The sequence below is a fragment of the Chinchilla lanigera genome, unplaced genomic scaffold, assembly GCF_000276665.1.
Source record: "Chinchilla lanigera isolate Chin_1 unplaced genomic scaffold, ChiLan1.0 scaffold00011, whole genome shotgun sequence".
Lineage (NCBI taxonomy): Eukaryota > Metazoa > Chordata > Mammalia > Rodentia > Chinchillidae > Chinchilla > Chinchilla lanigera.
Genome location: NW_004955412.1, coordinates 3,814,219 through 3,839,331, shown reverse-complemented (window position 1 = coordinate 3,839,331; position 25,113 = coordinate 3,814,219). Strand labels below are relative to the sequence as shown.

General features: G+C 38.5%; 1 protein-coding gene across 1 annotated transcript in view; it reads right to left on the bottom strand.

The window, feature by feature from the left end:
• Cntn5 (contactin 5) overlaps positions 1-25,113 on the bottom strand; it is a 1,017,390-nt gene that overhangs the window by 283,153 nt on the left and 709,124 nt on the right. The window contains exon 10 of the mRNA XM_005377960.1: positions 13,945-14,047. Within this exon, the coding sequence (XP_005378017.1) occupies positions 13,945-14,047 (103 nt within the window). The remainder of the gene's footprint in view (positions 1-13,944; positions 14,048-25,113) is intronic.

Here is a 25,113-nt window from a genome sequence, read left to right as displayed (position 1 = left end):
ATAATCACTTTAAGTGTCACTCTTTATGCTTATTATATTTTCTGTTATTTATGACATGTGGTCAGTGAAAGGCAGACTAACAAAAGTGTGACACAGGCAATGGTCAGAAGGGATCTCTTGTACCAGCTTCCTTTACAGTTCAGTTCTTTTTTAAGGATATTTGTGTGTAGAATCCCACAGGTGGCAAGGTTGAGGTGACTAAGACTATTGATGCTGCAACAGCTTTTGTTGATTTTATATTGAAAACAAATTTCAGTCAACAAGCATTTATTTTAAAGTGTTTTATGACTCTGCAGGAGATTTTTTTTATTAATTTAGATTTTAAATGAAGGAAGAACCTGTCATTACTTTGGTTCCTACTGCCTTGATCATTAAATTTTAGTTTAACATATTCCATTTTTGCCTAAAACAATCTGATTCATCATTGCTAAGAACACTGTGATTGTCAGACATACCATTATTTTAAAGATCACTAAGAATAAATGCTGTCAATTAGGCTATGACACACCTATTCCGACACACAACTGGATTTGAGAGACAAATACAAGAAAAATGTATGGTTATCACAGCTTTGCTTTCTCTCAGTAGAATGTGTCTAAATGTGGTGGAATTTACTTGAAGTGGAGGCAGGAAGATGTGCTGCTTCTATGCAGCAAACTCTTTCAGAAATGTTGAGAAGCCTGCATTTTCTCTGTAGGGATGTATAAAACAAGTGACCTGATTTCATAATGTGCCTTCCTCTGAGAAAATGGCCATAAATAAGACATTCTAAAGTTATAATGTAAATTGATCCAGTTCCCAAAACAAAATAAAAGTAGGGCTAGAAATGACCAAAGTTCTTCTAATGTGCCTTTTATATAATAAAACAGCAGTGTCCATATGTTTCCGATGAGTTTTATTTTTGCATGTATTGCCTCATAGCGGACTTCTTTTCTAGTCTGAAAACATGACTATAAAGATTTGACAGGAAACTAGTTCTGCCTATATAATTAACAACAAAATACTGTGACAAATAATAGGAAGTAAGTGTTACCATATTGCATTTTAAAATAAGAAGGGAAATAGAGCTTTAGAGGTTGATTCTATGTCTGGTAGAACTTCTTTTTTTTTTTTTTTTTTTGGTTTTTCTCCGGTACCGGGAACCGAACTCACGACCTTGCGCTTGCCAGGCAGGCGCTTTTTGCCACTCAGCTAAATCCCCAGCCCCTGGTAGAACTTCTTAAGAAGTTCTAAACCTTCTTTGTCTAGATTTCACCGTTTATTCACACATACAGCCATGTTTCCATTATACAAGAAGTACACTAATTTAGTTGTAGTAAATACTACCATGTACATTTAAAAATCAAGCACACAGCTAGAACCCATGAGGGGAAAGAGTGTCATATTTTTAAAAACACATAAAGCCTCAACTTCACTATCTTAATAGAAAATATTTGGGGGAGGGAATGATAAAGAGTTAAGGTGTATTATAGATATGTACTAACTCCCCACAATGAATATAATCATTACGTACTGCAAACATGTGCTAACTTTTTTTGTCTTTTGGAGACAGGGTTTCACTACGCAGTCCAGGCTGGCCTCGAACTTTCAGTCATCCTCCTGCCTCAGCCTCCCAAGTGCTGGGATGACAGGCGTGTGCCACCACACCCGGCAAACATGTACTAATTAAACAAAGTAAAATGCTTAGATAGAATGAAATCAGTTATCTAAGGCTATCGTAAATGAGCAGTAGGACAATTCAGAATGTCTTTGATTCCACATTGTGCATACAGAGGCATTTATTTAACTGCGTATTGAAATAGTATTATTAGAATCAGCCAATATTACCTGAAAGACATAACAAGCATAAGGCATATTTTAAAATGACATCCTGTGATTTCACCCTGCCTTTCCCCATCTCTGTGATACTTGTTTTCAAGTTGTACAATGCCCTTGGAGAGAGTTCAAAGATGAAATTATATCTCTGGTTTCTCTCCTGGTGAGAACATGAGCGGAAGCTAATAACGTTGTATGTCGTCTTCTGTGTCCTAGATGTCACAGGCACCAAAGACACAAGAGAATCTTTTCTTCCTTCTCAGCAATCTGGCTGATAAAGAAGGGTATATAAGGATATATAGATGCAAATAATTCTTTCCATTTCAAAATAAATTTTGAAATGGGAAGAAAAAATATCTCCACAAAAGCATAGATGGAATTCGGCATTTGTAGAACTGCTGCTATGTATCCTTCTGACCTGTATCCTAAAGTTATGACTTAGAAACATGTAGCCTCTCTGAAACTTCAATTTACATATGTAATTAATTTTTAAGAAACTTTACTTTTAGAAAATGATACATAGACTCATGTAGTGCTTTGTATTATGTGTGATTTGCATCACTTGGTTTTATCACGGATAAATCATCTTCAAAAAGTAGACATAACAAAAATAAATTAGCTTTTGTTTAACAGTGTGGAGAAGACGTGTTTTAACTTTGATGTGCACTGTCTGGCATACAAAGGAGTATTTGGAGAAAAGACAGGCAATCTGTCCATCTGTAGTGAGTTCACAGTGACAGCCTACAGAGAAATCCATTCCCTTTGCCTTAACGTTGAGCCCAGAGGCCACCAGCCCTCTAATCAGTTTCTACTGAGGCCAACATTTTTTTATAGCCCTTGTTACTAGAAAATCATCATAGATTTTTGATTTATCAGGGTGACTTTAATGGAACATCTGAATCATGCTAGCATCCAAATATCAAGTGTACAAATTGTTTCTCAAATGTGGGCTGACAGAAAGGCCCCGACTGCATGAGATGCCACTAGAAGGAAGCTCTGCTTGGAGATACAGTCTCACCGTGGCACTGAGCTTTAATTGTTCCTCTCTGAATCACTATCCACATATAGTCTCAGGCATAGAATGCTTTTAATATTTTGTTCCTGTTTCCCTTTGAGCATACATGCTTATCTATATGGTGACACATGAGTTAATCCAGTCAATAAACGTTCATCTGCACTAAATGAGGGATAAACACAAGAAACACATCAATAAAACGGATGAAGATGGAAAAGAACTGAGAGCTTCTATTTACTGTTACTGCAAAAACTCTTCAGTGTAAGTAGATCTGGCGTGAGCACGGGGAGGTGCTTAGGACGGAGCGCTCGAAACCCAGGGTGGTCGCACAAGCTGGGAAACGGGCTCGAACACCATCAAACAGCCTAACTTAGCACGCTCAGAGGCGGCCCACAATTTGCATATCTTGCTGCCAGGTGGCTTGAAACTCCAGTGACACACGCATGAGTGTGTCCTTGGGGGGCTTTTTATCAGTTTCATTGATAAAAATACTGATAAAAACTATTAGATGCATTTGTACCAGCACTGGTAGAAGCCGCCCGATGAGGACAGTCGTGCACGTTCCGGTGACTGACGGCCCAGGCTGGCGACAACACGTTAATCTATGAAGCTGCAGCTAACATTAAGTTAAAAACCCAAAATTAGCATCAGACTGATTGAAAGGAGAGATAGAAAATGAAGAGTGCGGCCAGGGAGATGACAGACAACCAAACAGGTGGCCGGTGCGTGCCAGCACCTGGAGAAATTCTCACAGGTAAGGCACCTACGATAAAGTTCTTTTTCAAAACTACATCCTAGTCTTATTTAATTTTGAAAATTCAAAAATTCTAACGGCATACATAGTATTAATGCTTTGTACCTCAATTTCCAAATTAGTATCAAATCATTCTAAGAATTATATAACATATAAAAACATTTTAAAATTCCAAATAGATCTTTCTCTCAGGGGCAGGTTTTGTCGCTGGTGAGCTCAATTAATAGCAGCGTGACAATAAGAGACAAATGACAGGCTAGTTCAGAGTACTGTCCTGTGATTTACTGAGACACATATCACTTTTAGGAGTTGGTGTACTGTGATCGATTTAAAAATTAAGTGTTGTCATAAAACATTACAGCTACAATAGGATCTCTCAAAAAGAGAGTCTAGCAAGTTTCTAGTGAGATACATCAACATTAACAGCACAAATGAGGGTGTTAAATCACCATTAAAAGGTATAACCTTTGCCCAGCTCCTTGGTGCACACCTGCAACCCCCTTCATTTGGGAGGCTGAGGCAGGAGGATTGTTGTGAGTTTGAGACCAGCCTGGGCTACAAAATGAGCTCAAGGCCAGACTGAACTGCATAGCGAGACCCTGTCTTAAAAAGAAAAAGAAGAAGCAGAAGAAGCAGCAGAAGCAGCAGAAGCAGCAGAAGCATAAGAAGGAGAAGAAGAAGCAGAAGAAGCAGAAGCAGCAGAAGCAGAAGCAGAAGCAGAAGAAGAAGGAGGAGGAGGAGGAGGAGGAGTAGGAGGAGGAGGAAGAGAAGAAGAAGAAGAAGAAAAAGAAGAAGAAGAAGAAGAAGAAGAAGAAGAAGAAGAAGAAGAAGAAGAAGAAGAAGAAGAAGAAGAAGAAGAAGAAGGTGATGATATAACCTTTGGGCCAAACATTCTGGTGGAACTCTCAGGGCGAATTTGTGGGTGATAACTATATAAAACTTACAGGAATCCCAGACTGTAGAAGTTTAAAAAGAAGAAAAAAACTGTGGGATGAGAGAATGTAAACTTTGCCTAAATTTACTCCTGTTTTTAGTCCTTTGAGAAATACTTGAGAGGAAGCTAGAACCTATGGAGATGAGGGAATCATTTCACACCTGGAAAAAGTTCAGTTTGAAGCTCCCTGTGGGCTGGGGAGGTGGCTCAGCAGTAGAGCCTGTGCCAGTGCTGAGTTTAACCACCAGTTCTAGAGTACATGGAGACTCTTGATTACTTTTTCACTAAGAGAATTGTTTCTCTTATTGGACCACTAGTAACTTGTTCCTGAGACAAGGTTATGTATCTAGTGAATCTTCCTGGGATGTAGGAAAGGATAAGATTGGAAACTTCTGATTAACATATGAATATTTTATGTATTTATGAATTTTGATGTCTAAGCAGTTTCTGACCTCCAAACCAACGTCTAGGGAAGAGATAATTCAATGGAATCTGCTGGGAGATTTACTAAAAATAAAACTTTTGAAAAATTTAAATTTATCCAAGTAAAAATCTTAGTCATTTGAGGATTATCTCTTGATTCATGCTCTTGGTGAATTTTATGGATCACTAACATATTTAATATTCAATTACTGAGATATTTAAGTGTTCAAGTGACAAATCTTTGTTGTGATAAAATTACTCTAAGATACTGAAAATGAATATGGCAAATTGAGAGCGGCACTTGTTTTACAATTTGGAGAGCTGGTTTCTCCTTTATAGCTGCATAGCTGTCTGGCCTTGTGCATGTATAGTTTTTCTCTTGAGGCAGACTAAGTGGTTCCAAGGCAGACCTAGGAAGTTGAAAATCTGATGGCAGATATCTGTGCATCAAAATGTGCAAAATAGATCAGCCCTTTTTCTGTAGAAACATAGGATACCTTTGAGTGCAAAAGCAAATAAGTATGATCCAATATACGGTGAGTGCGTAAATTAAACAAGTAACATTACAGTAAAACACACATTGCCTTTAATCCCTCTCAGAATATCCACCCTTTTTACAAATACACTTATCTTGTCTTTCTTGAAATTTTTTGACATGCAGACATTTACCCTTTATTGCTATTTTGTCTTTGGAGAAGAGGCAGAAGCTGCATGGTGCAAGATCCTTTGAATAAGTGAGGGCCCACTGTTTTTATCTGACATAAATTGCTATAGATATCTCCAACTGATGTAGGACATCGAGGTAGCCATAAAAAGGTGACTTCCAGAACTGCTTCATAAAGTAGCAAGAATCTGTGGTAAATATTCTTCAAGGAAAGGGGTATATTTCAAAGGAGATTAATAGCAGTGTGGCCTTTGCTGTAATAATTTTTAAAACTTAAATACTCACCATATTTTTCAGTTACACCTGATGAATACACTGACCCCTCCCATAGCTGCACTATAGAAAAATGTTGAAAATGTAAATGTCATCAGTTGAAGAAGCATCAAGCACCGGCCTAAGCATTCAGTGCTACATGTCTTGGTCGGGCTGTTCCTTGTGGCTTCCCAGACTTTTACACTTGACATCGGGCTGTGGTCTAAGTGATCTCCAAGATTCTTAACACATACATTACCTTTCAGTAAAACCTGAAATGAGGATGCATCCTTATCTCGGTAATATTAAGGCAATCGATAGCTCTCAAGGGTAATTCTCTTTATTCTGTAATGGTCTGCTTTCCTGTGAGATCTAAACATTTATTGATTCTTAGACCCAGTAACTGACTCCTGCCTCCAGATCGTCTGTCAATCTAATGATTAAGTAATTTGATTTTAGTTTGATGGACAAATACCACCCAAGTCCAATTCATTTTCAATTCCTGCAGTGCTTAGTGACTGGCAGCTCCAAATAAACAGTATTAATAAATCATCAATCTGTAACTAAAGAGCAGCTTCTTTCGGGAACACTTGCCAGCTGCAGACTGCAGGATGTCTCAGGGGATTATCTGTCATTATCACAGTTACAGGGGGACACGAGAGCAGCCATTTGAGACAGCTCGGCTAAGGACCGAGGAGAAGAAAACATAAATTACAGCTCAAACGACTTTACGAAATGGTAACTGGTATTTTTATAGCAATAAACATATAAAAAGAAAAAAAATTACTTAAAATCCTGTTCCCTAGTAGACATTTCATGGAGTGTAACAGAAGATGATTTGTAAATGCTATCTGAAAGAGAGATAAGCAGGAATGGGAAAGGGCAGGAAATTGAATGTGTCCCTCCCTCCCACCTCACCACCAGATTTCAGATGAGCCTGGAAAGGTCATTCACATAATTATTACAGTAACTGGTTCAGGGCCTTTTGAGCACAGCTGATGTGATTGTGTGTTAATGGCTGCAGAAGCAAGATAAGGAATATGTAATGTTTAAAAAAAATCTGCTCTTACCACTATTAGCTAGCACTCTTAGCTTGTAGGATTGTCATGGTAGATAAACCTATGTTCCTTTGCAACATATGACTTTTTTATTACAGAATAACCCCAAGCTTTGTCCTTTTGCACAGGGTCATGAAAGCCTCAGTGGCCAGACTTTACTTGTTTGCTGTCAGTGGCCATTTGACATATCTGGCGATCTCTCTGGGGTCTGTGAAAGGTCACGTGTTGAAATGAAATCTTCCAGAAAGCTACAGCGAATGTAAAAGTGGTTAAGAATGTTCAGGGCCAAGACATGTGCACAGCACCTGGAGACACCAAACCAAAGCCGATGATGACATATTCCCATTATGAGAAATTGACATTTCTCATTCCTGAATTCAATTTGTTACATATTTAGTACCTGCTGCATATAACAACACTCCAGCAATCAAAAATTCTAGCACATAAGCGCTTGCCTGGCAAACAAGGTCCTGAGTTCAATTCCCAGTACACCCCCCCAAAAAAATCAAAAATTCTAGCACAGTAAAGAAGACAGCTGTATACAGCTCTCCCAGTGGGGTAGCCTGCAAGGCATATTTCGCCTACACACAGTTCCAGCCTCAGAGAGTGGATCTCAAGGCAAGCAGGGCGGATTCAACGGAGAGTTGGCCTGTGACCTAAGCACTATGAAGATGGGATGTTTCAGAGAGAGGGAACAGTGTTACTGAGCCTCAGCAGTGGAAAAACATGTAGGAGTGCAGGAGAGGAAGGGGTGTGTTTGATGAAGAGGTGGGTTTGAAATTGAGAACCAGCACTGGTGCTGCCAGTTTTCACCTCGTCACCCCTCTGTTTCATGCTTTCTCTACTCAGCTTGGTTCTGCTGGCGTTAGGACTCCATAAGCCATACTTCTGCCCTGCGGAGGGGGGCACTCCAGAGCGACTGCAAGGCCAGAAAAAAAGTGAACACGTCTGTGTTTGTTCCTCTGGGTTTCCTCGGGCTTCTGGTCTGTCTGAGATGCTTATGAAGGGCACCGCTGGAAGGCATCGTTCTCGCAGCAGCAAAGGAAATCCATTTCATTTCCCAAACTTGCAGAGTAACCTTCGCTGGGTCCCGCATCAGCTGTTTCTTCGAGGTCTTTGTCCTCACCGGACACCTCGGAAACACTAATTTTTAAAAGTGCCAACTCCTCCCTCTGCCCATCAGCTCCAGACATGGCATTTGCTTTCCAGAGTTACTCTCTGTATTTTAAAGTTCAAATTTTTACTTTATGGTGCCTGGTTACCTATACCTAGTGAATGACTTATACAGGCTCAAGTTAAACACTGTGCACATCCAGTTAAAAATATCACCAATCTTCAGTTACATTCCACAGGAGGAAAGAACCTTAGAAACGAAGCGTTGGTTAGGGTCCTATGAGACTCCTTACTTGCACAGAACCTTGGCTCCCCATCTGTCACTAGGTTTCAGGAGGACTGTGTCCGGTGTCCAACAGCAGGCCTTGGAAACATCAAAGATAACCTTTCTCCACTACCTAAAGTCTAAGTGTTGAGCAAGACAATCCAGCATTCTTGAGTTCAACTTCCTACATGTGCCACGGCCAGTTTAAAATGCTATATAGTAATGTAGTCGCCAAAGGGCCGCTCCTTAGGACCGCCTGACTGTCCCCTTGTATGTTTAATATTTAGGCTGAGGGTGAGAGAACGGATGGCCAGTAGTGAGAAAGTCCAAAGGTTTCAATTCCAACCCGGACCCAGATCATTTCTCTCTTCTCAGGGAATATTGCATCTAAATCATTAGAAGATAAACGGGCATTATTATGTTCTTACAGCCATGTTGGGAAAGCGCCTGGCAGCCTCTCCAGATATCCTGCTTTCCCTGGAACAACTCATTTTGTCAGGAGCTTCTACATTAAACCCAATTGAATTCTGCTACTTTAATACTCTACGGTTGAAATTGTACTCTCTCCCCACCCTGCTGAAACCAGCGAACAGCTTGTGAGCAATCTCTTGCTAATAACCTTCCATATGTGTAAAAAAGCCTTTTCTTCCCAAAGTAAGTAATTTCTCCCCATCTTCCTTTACACACTGCTGTATTTTCCAAGCTTTTATACGCCTCTGTTTCCCTGTGGATCATATTTAAACATTTCTTATTTGTCTGAAAAGTACTTTTACAGAATTGACCACTACCGAATATAGCACGTCTTAGTCACTTTGTAAGTTCCATGCTCAACATTATGTAACGCTATTTTAAGACCATTTCTAGGGATGAATTCATACCCTCTTGCTTTCATTTGTACCCACAGCCTGAGGGAGCATCTCATAAATTCATATTGAAGAATTCTTTAGAAGATTGGATTGGTGAAATTTGATGTTATCAATGGTAAAATCTGATAACCTAAAATGATTTATATTCCTTTCAGAATACAGAAAATACAGAAAACTTACGTATTTTAAAATTATCTATGCATAGATAATGCATAGATAATTCTATCTATGCACTATTCTACTTTACAGGAATTTAACACTTTCAGTGATAGATGGAGGGAGGGAAAGTTATTTTTGACAGGAATGAAATGTTGTTTGTGAGCATGGAGCCTGCTCCTACCTGTGTTCTAAGTGTGGGTGTTTAACTAAGAGTCATGGGTAAGAGAAAGTTCAAAGACGGGAAATCTGTTGTTCCTGAGTTTCACTGAAAAGCTGAAACATGGCTGTAAACGCCTCCAGCAGTAAAGGCTGATGGAGAGAGGGCAGCTTTGTCAGAGTGTGTAATGATCTATAATGACAGAGTGGACTGAAGCAGATGCTATGTTGGATCCATCTAAATGTAGGAAGACAGAGTAGTATGCCTTTGAGAATACAGACTGAAAACTCTGAAAGTGTGGACCATATCTAGCATATAGTTGGCTCTCATAACCTTCTGACCTTCACTCAAGGCCTGGATTTTCAAAGGACTCAAAGGCCGGGTGTGGTGGCACACACCTGTAATCCCAGCACTTAGGAGGCTGAGGCAGGAGGATTGTTGTGAGTTCAAGACCAGCCTGGGCTACAAATTGAGCTCAAGGCCAACCTGAAGTGCATAGTGAAACCCTGCCTCAAAAAGGCCAAAAAAACAAAGCAAAACAAAGGACTCAAATCTGTGTATATTCATAAGATGAACCACACAAAGCCCATCTCTTATTTTTTGGCAGGTGTGTTAATGAACAAATCATTTCTCCCTGAAAAAGGAAGTATAACTAAAATGGAATTTTATACATATAAATATACAGCATAATAAAAATTGCAATTTCTGATAGGAAATCTGGAGTGCTTCAGTAAGTGAAAAATAAGGCTTGAATAACACAAAGTTGGAGACAATAAGATTTGTGTTTATGCCTTTATTCTTGTCTGTCCCTCCAGACATTATTGCACCCAATATTGCTCTCTGTGGCATAGATTTTCGCTGTCCTTCACTGCAGCCTTTGAGTATAAATCTCTCTGATCCTCACACTCCACGTCTTCTGACAGAATAAATGGTCAAGGGAGGAGTTTTAGGTCTGTGTCAAACGCTAAGTACGACAGACACGATAATAAGCTCTGAGAGTAAAGCATCCGTGGAGCTTCAGATATTCAATGCAAATTTCTGGAGATCTTCTGTGCAACATTTATCCCACAGTTAGCAATAGTGAGTCATACATTTCATAGTCTGAGACAGCAGAACTCATGGTTACAGGAAAGAGAGAGAAGGAGCAATAGTGGGTCTAATGGAAAGAAATATTTAGGGAAGCGTGACAAGAACAGAGAGGAAAAGTAGGGACAACAGTATGCGTGGAAATTTAGAAGTAAATGCGGGACTAGAAGAGGGAAAGAGAGAGACGTGTGGAGGACACGTGAGCGGGTGTTTTGGAGGGAGGACAGAAGGAATTATGAAGGGCCCCCTATTATCAGGGATAATAACAAGCAGTGGATCGGATTAAGTAAACATAGTATTTCTGAGTTAACTCATGCCTGCAACAAATATTTCCTGAGCGATGTCTACGAGCAGGTCCTATGAAACACGCAGTGTACCGTGGAGGAATAGTCACAGCTCCTGTTGCCAGGAGGCTTAAGACCTTCACACTGTGCCTTCTGTTCTCTTTGTTCCCCTGTGGTCATTCTCCTCTTTCCCCCACTTCTATTGCCCAAGCCTGTGACCACTGGGTTGTAAACTGACTCCTGGATGATTCCTGTTTGGCTTCATGGGAGGGACCAGAGAAGAACAGAAAGTATAAAAATGGAAGAGCTCAGGGTTTGAATTTCCTAACCCTCGCCTACTGAGTGACCTCTGGCCTCCTATGTACCTCCAGCCTTCCCCTTTCTAGTATCATTACATCTCTGCTCCCTTGGTCACTCAGGGTAACAGTGTTAATGAGTTCTTGGTGCTCCTCATCCACAAATACCTCAGGTCCTCTTCTTGGTCCTCTAAAACCTGCTCATATATTTTTTTAAAAAAGGAATGTAAAACTATTTGACCATTTACTAAACTCTATTGAGCCATGTGAGTTGGATTCCAGCTAGGTGCATGACTGACAGAGATAAATATTAAAGTATTGACACCTGTGTAAATTTAAAATTACACTAGGAGATGTGACAGCACACACACACACACACACACACACACACACACACACACACACACAAGTATCTGGGGAGCGAACAATGGATGTGTGTTAGATAAACCAGTCATGGCTGGCTCCCGTAGGAGGTGATGCTACAGTGGAGGACATAGCATTAGTGTGAGCCCCCTTGGTAAGAAGGAAAGTTTTCCCATAGAGGAAACAGCACATTCAAAGATCGTGAGATGCAAAAAAGCTAGACACGCTCAGTTCCAGAACTGGATCATAGGACTCTATGAGAGACATCTGTTAAAATGCTCCATGAGTACACGCTAGAGACAGAGTTGGCCTGCTGTGTTACGATCCTGACTGATACTCAGTGACAGATACTGAAGTTCCGGGAACAAAGGCCCACAAGACAACCATGTGACTGTAAGATGGAAACAGCTCCGACGAGCTGTGAGAACTAAGCAGCTGCTCAGACATTAATTTCAAGTTGCTGGATCATGTGGGGACCCAGCGCTAACCCACTGCACGTGATAACATGCTGAGAGGAATTAGCACATGTCAGGATGCTAGCTGCTTGATCATGTTTATGTCACAACACTAAAGGTTCATCTTCTGTAGTGGTAGGTTTCTTTATTATTTTTTTTCTTCCAAGAGTTGTGACGCTTTGTTAAAAAATCAAATGAAAGAACTTTACTGAGGTGGTTTGTGTTTTTATCCTCCCTTTTACTTATTTATTTTGGGGAAGGGAGGGGTAACAAAGGAGTGCAGAAGTTGAAGAAAATAAAGTACTAAAATATATAAATGATGGAACTGCTGGCTCCGATCTAGACAGAAAGGGCTTTAAGCATCAATTTACTAAACATATTTCAAGGCTTCTAGACGCAACCACATCTAACATATTAAATAAGCCCGCCTGAGGAAACATGCTTTATTGTTTCTTTCCTATATAAATCTATTTTTGTAATTTGTTTTACAATATGACCTCCCTTTATTTGTGGCTATAGTACAAATTCTGGCATTAAAGAATTATTTAACTGGAGGATATACTAAAAAACCTTTGGCATCAACTTAGAATATATTATTTTTGCATTTATCAAAATTAAGCATTTTACTTAGACATTTTCAGGAATACTTGAAGCTGTGACATTGACAAATGCTAAAAAAAAAAAACCTTTCAAGGCATTACGCAACCTTATGCACTACACTAATATCTTTTTAAATTTTAATTCATTAGTACACGTGTGGTGCATAATGTTTACATTCCTGGAGGAATTTTAGTACAGGTGCATAACAATTTAATTCCTCTTTTCACTCCCTAATACCTTCAGATTTGGAAAGCTTCCTCAGATATCTCCCCCAATATACATTAGGTGAATTTGATTTCCTACAATATATTTCTACTTACGGGCATCATTTTCTTAAAAGATAGGTTACACAACAATTTATTTTCATTTTTGTCTATCATTATCTTGCTTCTACTCAGATTCGAGTACACCTAGTAGACAAGTTGTTTTCAACCTTCCTGAAATTAAAATACATGGAATTTTCAGTTTATTCCTAAATCCCCAATTACTGAGTTCCTCATACTTACTAACACTGTTCTCTCTTCTAGGGTAACCCTACTATTACAAGCACATTTATGTAGCATGGTTTATCTCTAAGTACTGTATAGTTATGCTGTGGCAGTTAGCTCAACACTGCTGAAGTTAAATGATTAGTTACTCTGATAGAGATGCATTTATGCAAATTATAATTACAGAGTTTAGAAAGGACCCTGAGGTCTTATCATCCAAAAAAACCCCACTCTGTTTAAAATAAATCTTAATACTCTAATCAAATATGATCAAAACACCACTTCTGGCTCTGATTCCAATACGCTAATTGTAAACATCATAGAAAGTGTCTCAGAAATAGAATCGCAGAGAACGACAGGCATTAGAGTGCGATGTAAATCATCTCTCTGATTTAGGAATGATTACACGTTGTATACGTCAACAGCTCAGGATGTCAAGTTCAGGAGACTTTGAAATAATCAGTTTGTTCACTATAACTACTACCCTTATAATTGTTCTTACTCTTTTCTTATACCTTTTCAGAATCTACATCATGTGCATGAGAATAGATATTATGTTGGCCTTTTATTTTCTATTTATTTACATTATTGCTAGATAAAAATTTTAAAAAGATACAAAAATTTTAAGTAAAGTAGTTATAGAAATGTAAAATTTAAATTTAGTGAGGTTTTCTTCATGTTAAAGCAACAAAATTACATACATCACTGTCCATAGAAATGATTAGGAAAATGATTACAATTGGTTATTTTGTCAATTACCATTTGCCCTTCTTTTTAAAAAATGTGTAGTCACCTTGAAGCTTCTGGGAAAATAAGATCTAGCAAAATAAGTGATCCAAAAACTGTGTCGCGTTTTCATAAACAGTTGTGTCTAATTATGGAGGTGTGTGCACTTACTTGCCCAGCGCAAAGCACTCCATCTTCACCGTTGTTCCCTTCGCAGCTGTAACCGTGATAGGAAAATGGACCTCGATCTTAGGCTCGTATTCTCCCATCACACCTGGGAAATAAAGAATGGACTTTAAGCATAAAGTGCATCTTACAATTTATTTCCAGGACTGGAGGTGTCACATGAAAAAAATCACTGTGGCTTGCCTGTTAATGCATGTTTAATGACTGCTAAAGTTTTGATGCATTGAAATAAAAAAGTATACTTATGCTCAATTATTAAGATGAAAACTTAGTCTACCCTTAGGAATTGGGCTGCATGTCTGCGCAACACCACGTAAAGTCATAATTATTGAAAGTGTTAACCAACATGGACAGTTTAGTTACTGATTATTCTCCCGAGTAAACAAGGACCTATGCACACGTCCTCTGGTCAATAATTGTGTTTTTCTTTAAGTTAAAAGTACATCAGAACTTTCTTTATCACTAATGGATAAGTTTATATTTCACTATTCAGTCAACATATGTTGATTGATTTTCTATAGTTCATAAGGAATTCCACTAAGCATTGTGGAAGTTACAAAGATTAATCAGCCACGGATTGTGTCCTCAAATAAAGACATTCTTGAAGAGAAAATTGTCATATACTCAAGTATGGAAGCACAGCTTGCTACCAAACTGCTGTGGCGCAAGATAGGAAGTCCTGGGTGTTATGAGTGAGGTGTCTCTAGACTGTTATGTGTATAGAAGGGCTCAGAAACATAATTAGAATTTGGCTAAAGACAGCCAAAGACAGGAAACAAAGCATACTCGCTGTAGGAACAAAGCCAAAGAGATGGGAAAGCACAAACACGTCAATTTTTCTGCTACTGTAAGTTGAAACGTGAAGGGAAGTATATGAGGTAAGTTTGAAGATACAACGTCCAAATAGTTGATAGATTTGAATTTTCAGAGTAAATATTCAGACTTAAAACTGTACCTAACTTGGAGTTATTATGGTTTTGATTGAGGAAGTAACAATACACAGAGGTGTATATATTAGAATTGGAATGGTCTATTATGTATTCTAGTATTTCAGGATAAAGGCAATAAAATCCTGAGTTATTGTAAAAACAGAAAATATGGGAAAAGACCAAGAAAGAACTGAACTGGTAAACTCGGTAAACTGTGTGATAGAGGACAAGGCTGTGACAGTACCACAATGACAGCAAAGTCTCCAGCTTGAGGGATTTGGTGACATCAGTTAAAAAAGTGAAAGATAGTAGTCAGTGGAGTAGTTGTTGATTTTCAACCGAAGAGCAGTAACTGTGCAATACTTCTACATACTCAGGAGTGAACGCTGGACGTACAGTGTAAATGAGAGAATGAAGCTAGGCTTGGGCTCATGTAGTTGATAGACACGTTCTCACCATTCTGAGAGGGCAGTTAAAGTCGTGGAGTTCGTAGAGCTTTTACTTACTGAAAGACAGTGTACTAGGAGAGGGCTGTGGACTCCACTAGTTTCCTCTCAGGGAGCCTGAGGGCCTGATTTTCTCCTAAAAATAGTCAACAACGATCGGTCACAGATTTCTGTGAGAAGACTGCATTTGCGGTTGAGGACGTCTGCTTTTCTGGCATATGTGTGTGCACTGGATTGTGTGGATGTGGAGCATGGAGAGCGATTCTTCTGCGTACATTCGGTACATGGGAGAAAAGAAGAGGAACCCAAACGGGGTAAGAGATCCTAGAGGTGGTGGGTAAGAACCCTCGAAGGGAGACAGGGCTAGCGCTGGCACGGAAAACCTTTTAGAGTTTATCATGTGCATTTGAAATAAAACTTGAGGGAAAAATGTGGACAACGTTGGAGGAAAGTGTTTAAGTTCATTTAACAAGATTGTCTTTGCTTTCTGTGCTTTTCTTTTTACAAAACAGTTACAGTAGAGAAATATTCAAGTTTTCATCACCAGGATTGGACTTCTGGACCTGGCTCTGAGATGCAGACTGTACTGTCCCTAATAGTTTAGTTACTTCTGGGTTTCCTTTTTCCACCTGTAAGCTGGGAGGGTGGAAGGGAATCACCCTTACTATCATACCCTGCCCCAACTGTCTACTGTTGGTTGCACTTCGAGAATCTAACAGCAAATGAATTGTGTGGTTAATACGATTATGTCACTCAAATTGGATGTGTAAGTTCTCTTTCTCAATATTCTTCTCTCTAGTCTCGCTCTCTGTCCCTCCTGTACTTCCACCTTTCTCCTCTTATGTCCTCCTTACATGCTTTCTGTTCCAATGTCTCCTTAACAACTTGAATAGCAGGACTTGGTCTTCCATTGATACTACAAACTCAGATGAGTGTATCCCGTGATACGCTGTTTCTTTTTAATGAAGTTATCTATGAGACCTTACATGAGGAATCATAGACATCCCTTTCAACAGGTACCTTTGTTTAATTAAGCCATTTAAAGTTAGTTTCTGATCTTCCTGTTGTTAAAGTTGATTCCATAGTCTTCTTGGTTCTAGAAATAACTATTTTCAGTAACAGCTGATTTATCCTAATGATTTTGAGTCTGACCGCCTTTCCCTCCTAGGACTCTGTGAGTGCTGGGCATTACTGAGCAGGCTGCAGTGTTACAGAAACACAGGAGTAATCAGTTCTAATTTATATGGTATTTCTGTGTAATTATTTCCAGTAAATTTTTCAAAGAGATTTCAAAAGAAAAGGATGTGAATCTCCAAAGCTACTTCATGTTGATGTCCCTTTCCAACCTAAATATTCTCCTTAGAAAACACTTTTATATTAACACATTTGCACTCATTCTATTAAAGAAGCAACTGAAATAAACCTATATATTAAAACTAAATGAAGACATATGAATAATAGGTAATTTGAGCTGGACTACAAGAAATTATAACTGGTTCTTTTTAATCTTACCAAGACCAGTGATGTACATATAAGGGCAAATGAAAAAGCTCTCCCGATATGCCTTGCTGTGTAACAACTGATCACATTCAAAAATTGTTTTGATTTTACATTTCATTGTATAATTATTTTAGAGTGAAAGTGGACATAGCTGTGACTATACAAGTTAATTATATTTGCAGATTTTAATTTCTCAAGTCAAGTGCAGTTTAGTTTGTAATTCTTTATGTGGGGTAGCATTTGATGCTGAAAGAAAGGAAAAAGTTCCATGAGATCAAAGTACTGGGCTTGTCTCTGACCTACCAGCTTAAATATCGTTAAAGACACCTTAGTTCATGTCGCTATATCTTTCCCTATACCTGTCTCTCCTGACTTACACGGCTGATGTACTTTGGAACTGCATACTATTAAGAGATGACCCCAAGTTATGCTAATTCTTAACAAACAGAAGCTTTCCAGCTGGGAGTACATCACTCTATTTTTGCCTTTATGGTTGCTGACCTTCTTATTCATTCCTCTTACAGACAGCCAGAGTGCTTTTCCCTAAGTAAAAGGCCATTTTCAGCAATGTCACTATGGGAATGTTACATAATGGGGAGTTAATGGCATCAGAAGAATCTAGACAACTTATTAAAATTTTAGGACCCAGGGTCCAGCTCCAACCCTAGTGATGAAAATTTCTGAAGGTGGGGCTATGAAGTCCATTTTAATAGTTTGCCTAAGTGATTTTATGTGCATTAAGGAAATACAAAGTTGCATCTTCTTTGTTTCTGATTTTTATTGTGTTGTTGTCCTTAGGATCAGAGTGCAGCAGACGAACATGCCTGAAAACTGGTGCACAACAATCTAAACCACATCAACTTCACCGGGAACTTCTCCTAGTAGAGCAAATGACGTTCAAGCTTCACGTGCTGCTACTCCTATCAGACATAGCCTTTTTTCCTCGTTTGCTGTGAGTTCTGCTCTAATTCGTCAGTATCTATGCAATAGCAGTTGGTACCTGTTTCAAATGACACTTCTGGTACCCGTAATAATACTCATTTCTAGAGTCAAGAACTCATGTTTAGTAAACTTTAAAACTTTGGCTGCATTAATGAGCTGGAAGAACTGGGCTGACATTTTTCTTATATTCAAATAACTGATATATACATTTTTACCTTTAACATTTTTTACCAAAACTTTACAACCTGTTTCATGTTTCAAGAATAAAAGAAAATTTCTCAGCACTTCTTTTTTTTTTTTTTTTTTTTTTTTTTGTCTTTTTGAGACAGGGTCTCTCTATGCAGTTCAGGTTGTCCTTGAGCTCACTTTGTAGCCCAGGCTGGCCTCCAGCTCACAATGATCCTCCTGCCTCTGTCTCCCAAGTGCTGGGATTACAGGTGTGCGCCACCATGCCCGGCATCAGCACTTGTTTTGGAAAACGCTGCTTCCATTTCTGTAACTGTGTGACTGTGAAAGGAACCACTATATTCCTACGTGGTTTTTTGCCTTGCTAGCTGTGGGCACCTGACCCAAGCTTGGCTAAGTAGACTATCCTACTGTCCAATTCACACTGAACAATTTATGCATGGGCAGTGAAGGCCAGGGTGTTTCAACTAAGTTCCAGCCATTTGTTAGTGGCAGGTAGAGCCCTCAATTGTGAGGGCTTCCGGAGCTCGACGCCATGGAAAAGGGAAATCTTATACTGATGGTGACTAAGGCAGTTTCGATAGGACTGTTAATATGTATGAAGGAGACACGGGACACGGAACTGGCAGCATGTCCATTCTGTACAGCCTTCTGCTCTCTTTTAGGTTGAAACAGTACTTATTTTGGTTCAATCATTTAAAGTTGAGCTTCTCGGTCAGAATCAAGTGTTCTGAGTGATTTGACATCAGGCCCAGCAGTGGTGACCCATTGTCAGGTTCTACAGGTAGTGTGGTATCGGAAAGGGAACAGAACAAAAGGTGTATGAGACTTCTCTATGTTTATGCATTCTGCAACTGAGTAGAGGATGCGAATTCTAACAGCAGACAGAACACACATGCTGTGTAAGTAACCTAATCATAGAGGACATATTGTAAAAGTTCTGGTAAAATACTATGAAAGATGAAAAGAAGGGAAAATTATTGAGAAAATTTAGAAAAAAAATGAGAAAGTACTTTAACTGGCTTGTTGCTGGAATTGAAGTTCAAAGATACAGAGTTGATGTCTCAGCTCAAAGGGCATAGAAGTCACATTCTTTTTTTTTTTTTTTTTTTTTTTTGAGATAGGGTCTCACTATGCAGTTCAGGCTGGCCTTAAGCTCACCTTGTAGCCCAAGCTGGTCTCAAACTCGCAGTGATCCTCCTGCCTCAGCCTCACAAGTGATGAGATTACAGGCGTGCACCACCACGCCCAGCTAGAAGTCACATTCTTTTAATACTGTTACACAGACTAAGGAAATGTAATAATGGAGAAGCTTCAAATATAAGTTGGGGTTGGTGATACATAATAACTACAAACATATTTTCTTCTCTACTACTATCTCAGCAATAGCTTGATGAATTTGTTTTAGGGCTCATTGGAACTATCATTTCAATAATAAATGACATCTGGTTTCATTTAGAGGTAACATCTGGCGTTACCATTACGTTTATTCATTATTATCAGTGATCTGATGTTGATAAATTGAACATACATGGAGTATACTGAAGATTTACCCAAGGTAAGCTTCAAAGTGAAGACTCCTGACCCAAAATACACTTTCCATATTAAGATTCATTGAAATAACCTAGTAAAATATTTTGGGAATTTCCATTTATTTCACAAGAAATATATGTCCTATGTGAGTTTGCTACCTTATTTTATAATATTCAAGCTTCAATGAATACTTTACTTGTTATTTCTGCTATTGTTTTGAAAAGTAGGAGTTTAAATGTATAGCCACTGTGCTATGTGAGTTCCTGGGTAAGAAAATGAAAGCGTAAATGAAGAACCCTAACAAACATGATACAATAATAATGATGGAAACGATAGAGGAAAGAACGGAAATTGCTAAGTAGTGCACATTATGTTTGATGTCACTTTCCTAATTATGACACTTGTCACTTGTCCATCCTCTCAGGACATAGTAAATATCAACCTGCGATTTGTGGATAAATGATGTAATTCCAAACTGTACCTTGGTTCTGATAAAGTATTAAGATAATCACACAACTCCAGATCTCAGGTTTTTTAAGGTGTCATGACAATGCTAATGATCTTGCAAGTTTAGAAATTGAAGTGTATCATTTTGGGTATAATAAATAAATAAGTCATAATCTCTAAGAGCCTAAATCATTTAGAAAAGTTTCCCAATGATTTCTTTTCATTTCCATAGTGAGCCTCTGGTAAATCACAATTTCACAACATACCATTTTCTTCTTTCTAAAAGTATATATTATCCTGAATCATAGTTTCTTGAGGTGAGTCATTGCTATGTAAATAAAGGGACTGAAGCTCTCCTGACAGTGAGAAATAAATGGCTTGAGTTATCCACAGGTAAATGTACTATTATGAGAATTGTTTATAGAGGGCAGAAAAACTAGAGCACTTTATCATCAGGAGAAAGTGTTTTCATCACTATTATACATATGGCCTGAAAATCAGAGAAGCCAACTGATGTACATTTCCTTCCAAATATGAAGAATAAATGGATCAAGGGGCTGCTATACACTGTAACTGGTTTCCTCCGATTACAGAATTTTAAGACTCATTTTCTTCTGCTATTCTTGTCGTATATAGGGAAATATATCCGTCTCTCTCCACTATCATCTCAGGGCTCACTTCACAAGCATCACTAACTTAGAAAAGTATCTTATAGTTGCAAGACCTAGAGAAACTAAGTATATATTTCCCCTCAACCGTATAAGCTCCTTGTGGCATTAAAATATGACAAATATAGTAAATTTTGAAAAGTTGTTTTCCAAGGATTGAATGCTCACTTTGAATAAGAAGTTTTGTTGAAAAATTCTCCTTTTCTTACAAAGGCAATTCCTATTGTCACAATTTTCTATGCATAAAATTATAGGAAATTCCCTGTAAATATATCCATATAATTAAAACATTGTCTTTTTTAATTTAAGGCTTTTCTGACTCCTAGGAATGTATTTATCTCTTTGTCTGCCCAGGTATGTAGGAATAGGAACATTTTGAATGTTTTTTAAAATGCAATTTTAGTACCCAGAAAAAAATTGGTGCCTTGATTTTATGAGTTGTCACCAAGACTTATGCGAGCATGATTCAAACAACAGATTGGATACTGAATAAACAAGAGTCCTTGGTTTAAGGACGGAGTATCCTTCACTGAAAGCCAAAATGGACTCCGTAGTAATGTATAAATGACTATTCTGATAGAAAGAAACTTAAAACCATAGTTACTTCAAGTGATATATTAATGTTCAACTTACATAAATTGTTTGAAGAATCTCTCAATATTGTATGGGAGTATTCTTCCCTAATCAGATGTGGTTCTTCATGAATTTGAGGTATCTAGAAACTGATTTCTATTTTACTTCACTCAAGCATTTATGTCTACCAACAAGGAAAATGCTTCATAAATATGCTAAATTTACTCAATCTACCAAAATATTACTCATAAACTGGCATAAACACAGTCGTTCTTTGAGAAACTGAAATGATTCAATGGCATACAAATAGTGTGAAAATGATCAAAGCAAATGAGAAAGTAGTTTTTACGTCCACATATCCAGAGCACACAGATAATGTACCAAAGAGAGAGGGTGAAAATAAAACATGTGAAAGTTAGAAAAGCTGCACATACTAGTGGAGTCCCTTATTCCAAGCCCTGAACTTGGATTTTGCTAATATTCCTTTTTTTTATGGTACTATGTATTTACTGAAAATAAATGGATCTTTCTTAAGTTTGCTTAAGTGTGCTTCTGTTCTTTCCAGCTCCAGAGAATGTTCCCTCAAATTGCTCATCATTTCTAAATTTGTATCATTTTCTTTAGAAAGACTGTTCTCTCCATAAATGTATCTTAGCCATATTTATCTACCAAGCTATACAGTAATCACCAAGAAATCAAGGAACTTAAAATTTCCTGGAGGAATTAGCTCTGCCAGCTCAGTGGATCAGCTGCCTGGTTACATTACTCTGGGGAAAATATCTGACAAATGAGTTGCTTTAAACTATTGTTAAAAGTTTATTTTCACACGTTAATCTGCACAGATCGTTGTCTCGCTGGAGTCTTCTTATTGACAATGCCAGTGCTCCTGCTGATACCACTCACATTTGAGTTCCATAGCATAGCAGCCCCTGATTTGCTCTGTGAACAACTCACATTTTTAATTTCACAAACTCTTCCTGATTTCCAAGGGTCTATGTATTCTATCATTCAAAGAGGGAATATTTCCAGAGGAGAATGCTGATTATCACAGCCTCATCACAGGCCTTTATGTAAGTTAAAGATTCTACAGACACAGCTAGGGAAATAACTCAGTGGTTTAAGTGCTTGCCTGGCAAGCCTGAGGTCATGAGTTCGATTCCCAGTGCCAAAAAAAAAAGATTCTTCAGATACAAAGAGGAAAGAAATAAACATTGACTGAACACATGCTATAAGCCTGATGTTTGGCTGAGTATCTAGAAGTAAATTATCATTTAAAGATCATAAAACACAGTAAGGCGTATGTAATCATTCCCATTTTAAGTAAGAGAAAAATCAGTGTAAAGGTTTAGTAGCTCCCTCATACCCAGTGAGGTGGTAAAGGACAGACAAGGGATTCCAACTGCAAGCTATATTGGTTGTGAAGTCACTTCCTCTTACCTTTCTTTGGTTCTCTCCAGGAATAGTTCTTGTTATCTCCAAAACAAAATTTACACAGTCATTCCTACTTTTGTAGACAAGAATGTTCTACTCTACACATGACTTTCTTCAGGAAAGCCTTTCCCAAGCCTCTGCTCATCGCTTTCCCCCACGGGTCAAAACCCTCTGCTCTGTGCCTGTGTGTGTCTGTGTGTAGAAGTGTTTAACTACATGCAGGTGTATATTTATACACATGTTTATAGCCTTCTGTACTTCATTGCTTGGAAAAGGTACTCGCAAAAACTTTCAACTGTTCTATCTGATCACTTTCTATACCTTTGTTCAGTATCTATTTCCTGATCTCCTAACTCAACAAGAAGAGAAACTGCATTATATTGTTCTTTTGTATCCACAAAAAGTACAAAAGCAGCGCTCAATACGATTTTATGGCTGAATTAATGAAATGGCTTTTTGTCAGAGACGTGGAAGACGTGTGGTAGGTGGCAGGAGATGAGAGTATTTTATTTTTAAGTGTTGCAGTGCTATCTTCTGTTTTCTGATATAAATTTAAGGTGGTTTTCAAATCTATAAAAACAAAACTTTATATTATGTTTCAAAGCATTGGAATATTATCAAGTGATAGAACATTTTATGATTGAAAAACTGACAAAATTGCTCAAATTGTCCATAGTCAATTAATTGTCATGTTCTGTCACTTTCATTTCTATTACATCTTTGCAGTTCACTCCTTTAACTCCAATTGAATTGTCATTACTTAAACTTACATTTCCTTTTTTCCAGCCCAAAGCTCTGGAAACAGGAACACCCTTGGCAGTCTTAACAAAAGTGATGCTATCCTGAGGTACATATGATCAGCTCTTTAAAAAAAGTAAATTTGACACGAAGTTTAGACAACTCTTAGAACAAGTCTGGCTATCAAGAGACAGAGAAAAGATAAAGGGACACATAGGTGGTTATGAAATCATAGGTTACTTTTCTAACAATAAATATTCTGGTATGTTTACTGATGAGAATGATTTGGTACAGAGCAGAAACATCATGTTTGCAAGAGAGAGAGATGGCAGATGCCACCTCCTCGAATAAAGTCAGGCGGTATGGAATACAGGGCACATAACTCTCAAAGGAGTCTGAGTTAGCATAGGAGAGGTAGATAGTGGTGCAGACACAGGTAAGATGTTACTTTTGCTGCTAGAAAGTTCAGCACGAAGGCAAATGAAAGGCAGACTGTGGTGAAAGTTATTTTGATGTCGTTTCTATCTATAGACAGCTGCACTGATACAGCACGAAATGACTCAGACAAAGCTGCATCGGGGTTATAGATCTGCCAGATGGACACTATCTGATCTGGAGATTCAGGAGCTGGAGAGCTGTGAGCATACAGAGGAGGATGTGTATAATAAATGACTGTGTGCTCAAAACTGTAAAGGGAAAGGACTGGAGGGTTTGAGTGTGCAATGGACAGAGAAATGGTAGGCTGGAAGGAACATGAACTCCGAAGGGGTTGGAGAATAGTTCTAATATAAGTTACTAAATAGAATTATTGGGACAGAATAGAGGCTGTAAACAGTAGTGATGTGAGACTGAGGTTTTGATGAGGATAAGGTGGCAGTAGAAAGATGTGGGCTATTACAGGAATGGGTGGCCAAGGTGACGTAGAGCACAAGTTCCTAGGAGTGAGGAGGTCTGGAACCTGACATTGGATGGATCATTAGTGGCAATATGGACGTCACTGAGTCACTGACAGAATAATATCTCCTCGAAATAAGGAAAAGTGAACTTAGGAGGATGAGAGAATTTTTGCAGCATATGCAAAAACTAGAACACAGCTGCTAATCTCTAAATCTCTGAGTTTTTTGCTCAAAACCTTCAATATTTTATTCCCATGATCTTTTCAACTTTACTTCTACCAATCACGGACTCAGAGCTGAGTGTATGTTCTTCTAACACAGATGCTTACTATTTTCCAAATCCGCCTTACCCTCACCCACTTATGAATCTTCACCTATGCTGGTGCTTCTCCAGGTAAACCTTAATATGTTCTCCTACACACTAAAATTTAGTTATAAGCAAGCCTCACTTTAAATTTTTATTTTGATGGCCAGGTGTGGTGGCGCATACCTGTAATCCCAGCACTTGAGAAGTTGAGGCAGGAAGATCACTGTGAGTTCCTAGGCCAGCCCGAACTACATAGTGAGACCCTGTCTCCAAATAAATAAGTAAATAAATAAATGAATAAATAAAATTTTTATTTTGTAAAAAGGATGCCCCTGTGTGCGCACACACACATACACACACATATTCCATAAAAAACCAAAACCCTAATTCTCCCAGTGAAAAATTTGGTCCCCTACTGGAGGATGACACTGGTGGTTTTTTTTTTTTTTTTTTTTTTTTTTTGGTTTTTCTCCGGTACCGGGAACCGAACTCACGACCTTCCGCTTGCCAGGCAGGCGCTTTTGCCGCTGAGCTAAATCCCCAGCCCCTCTTAACTGT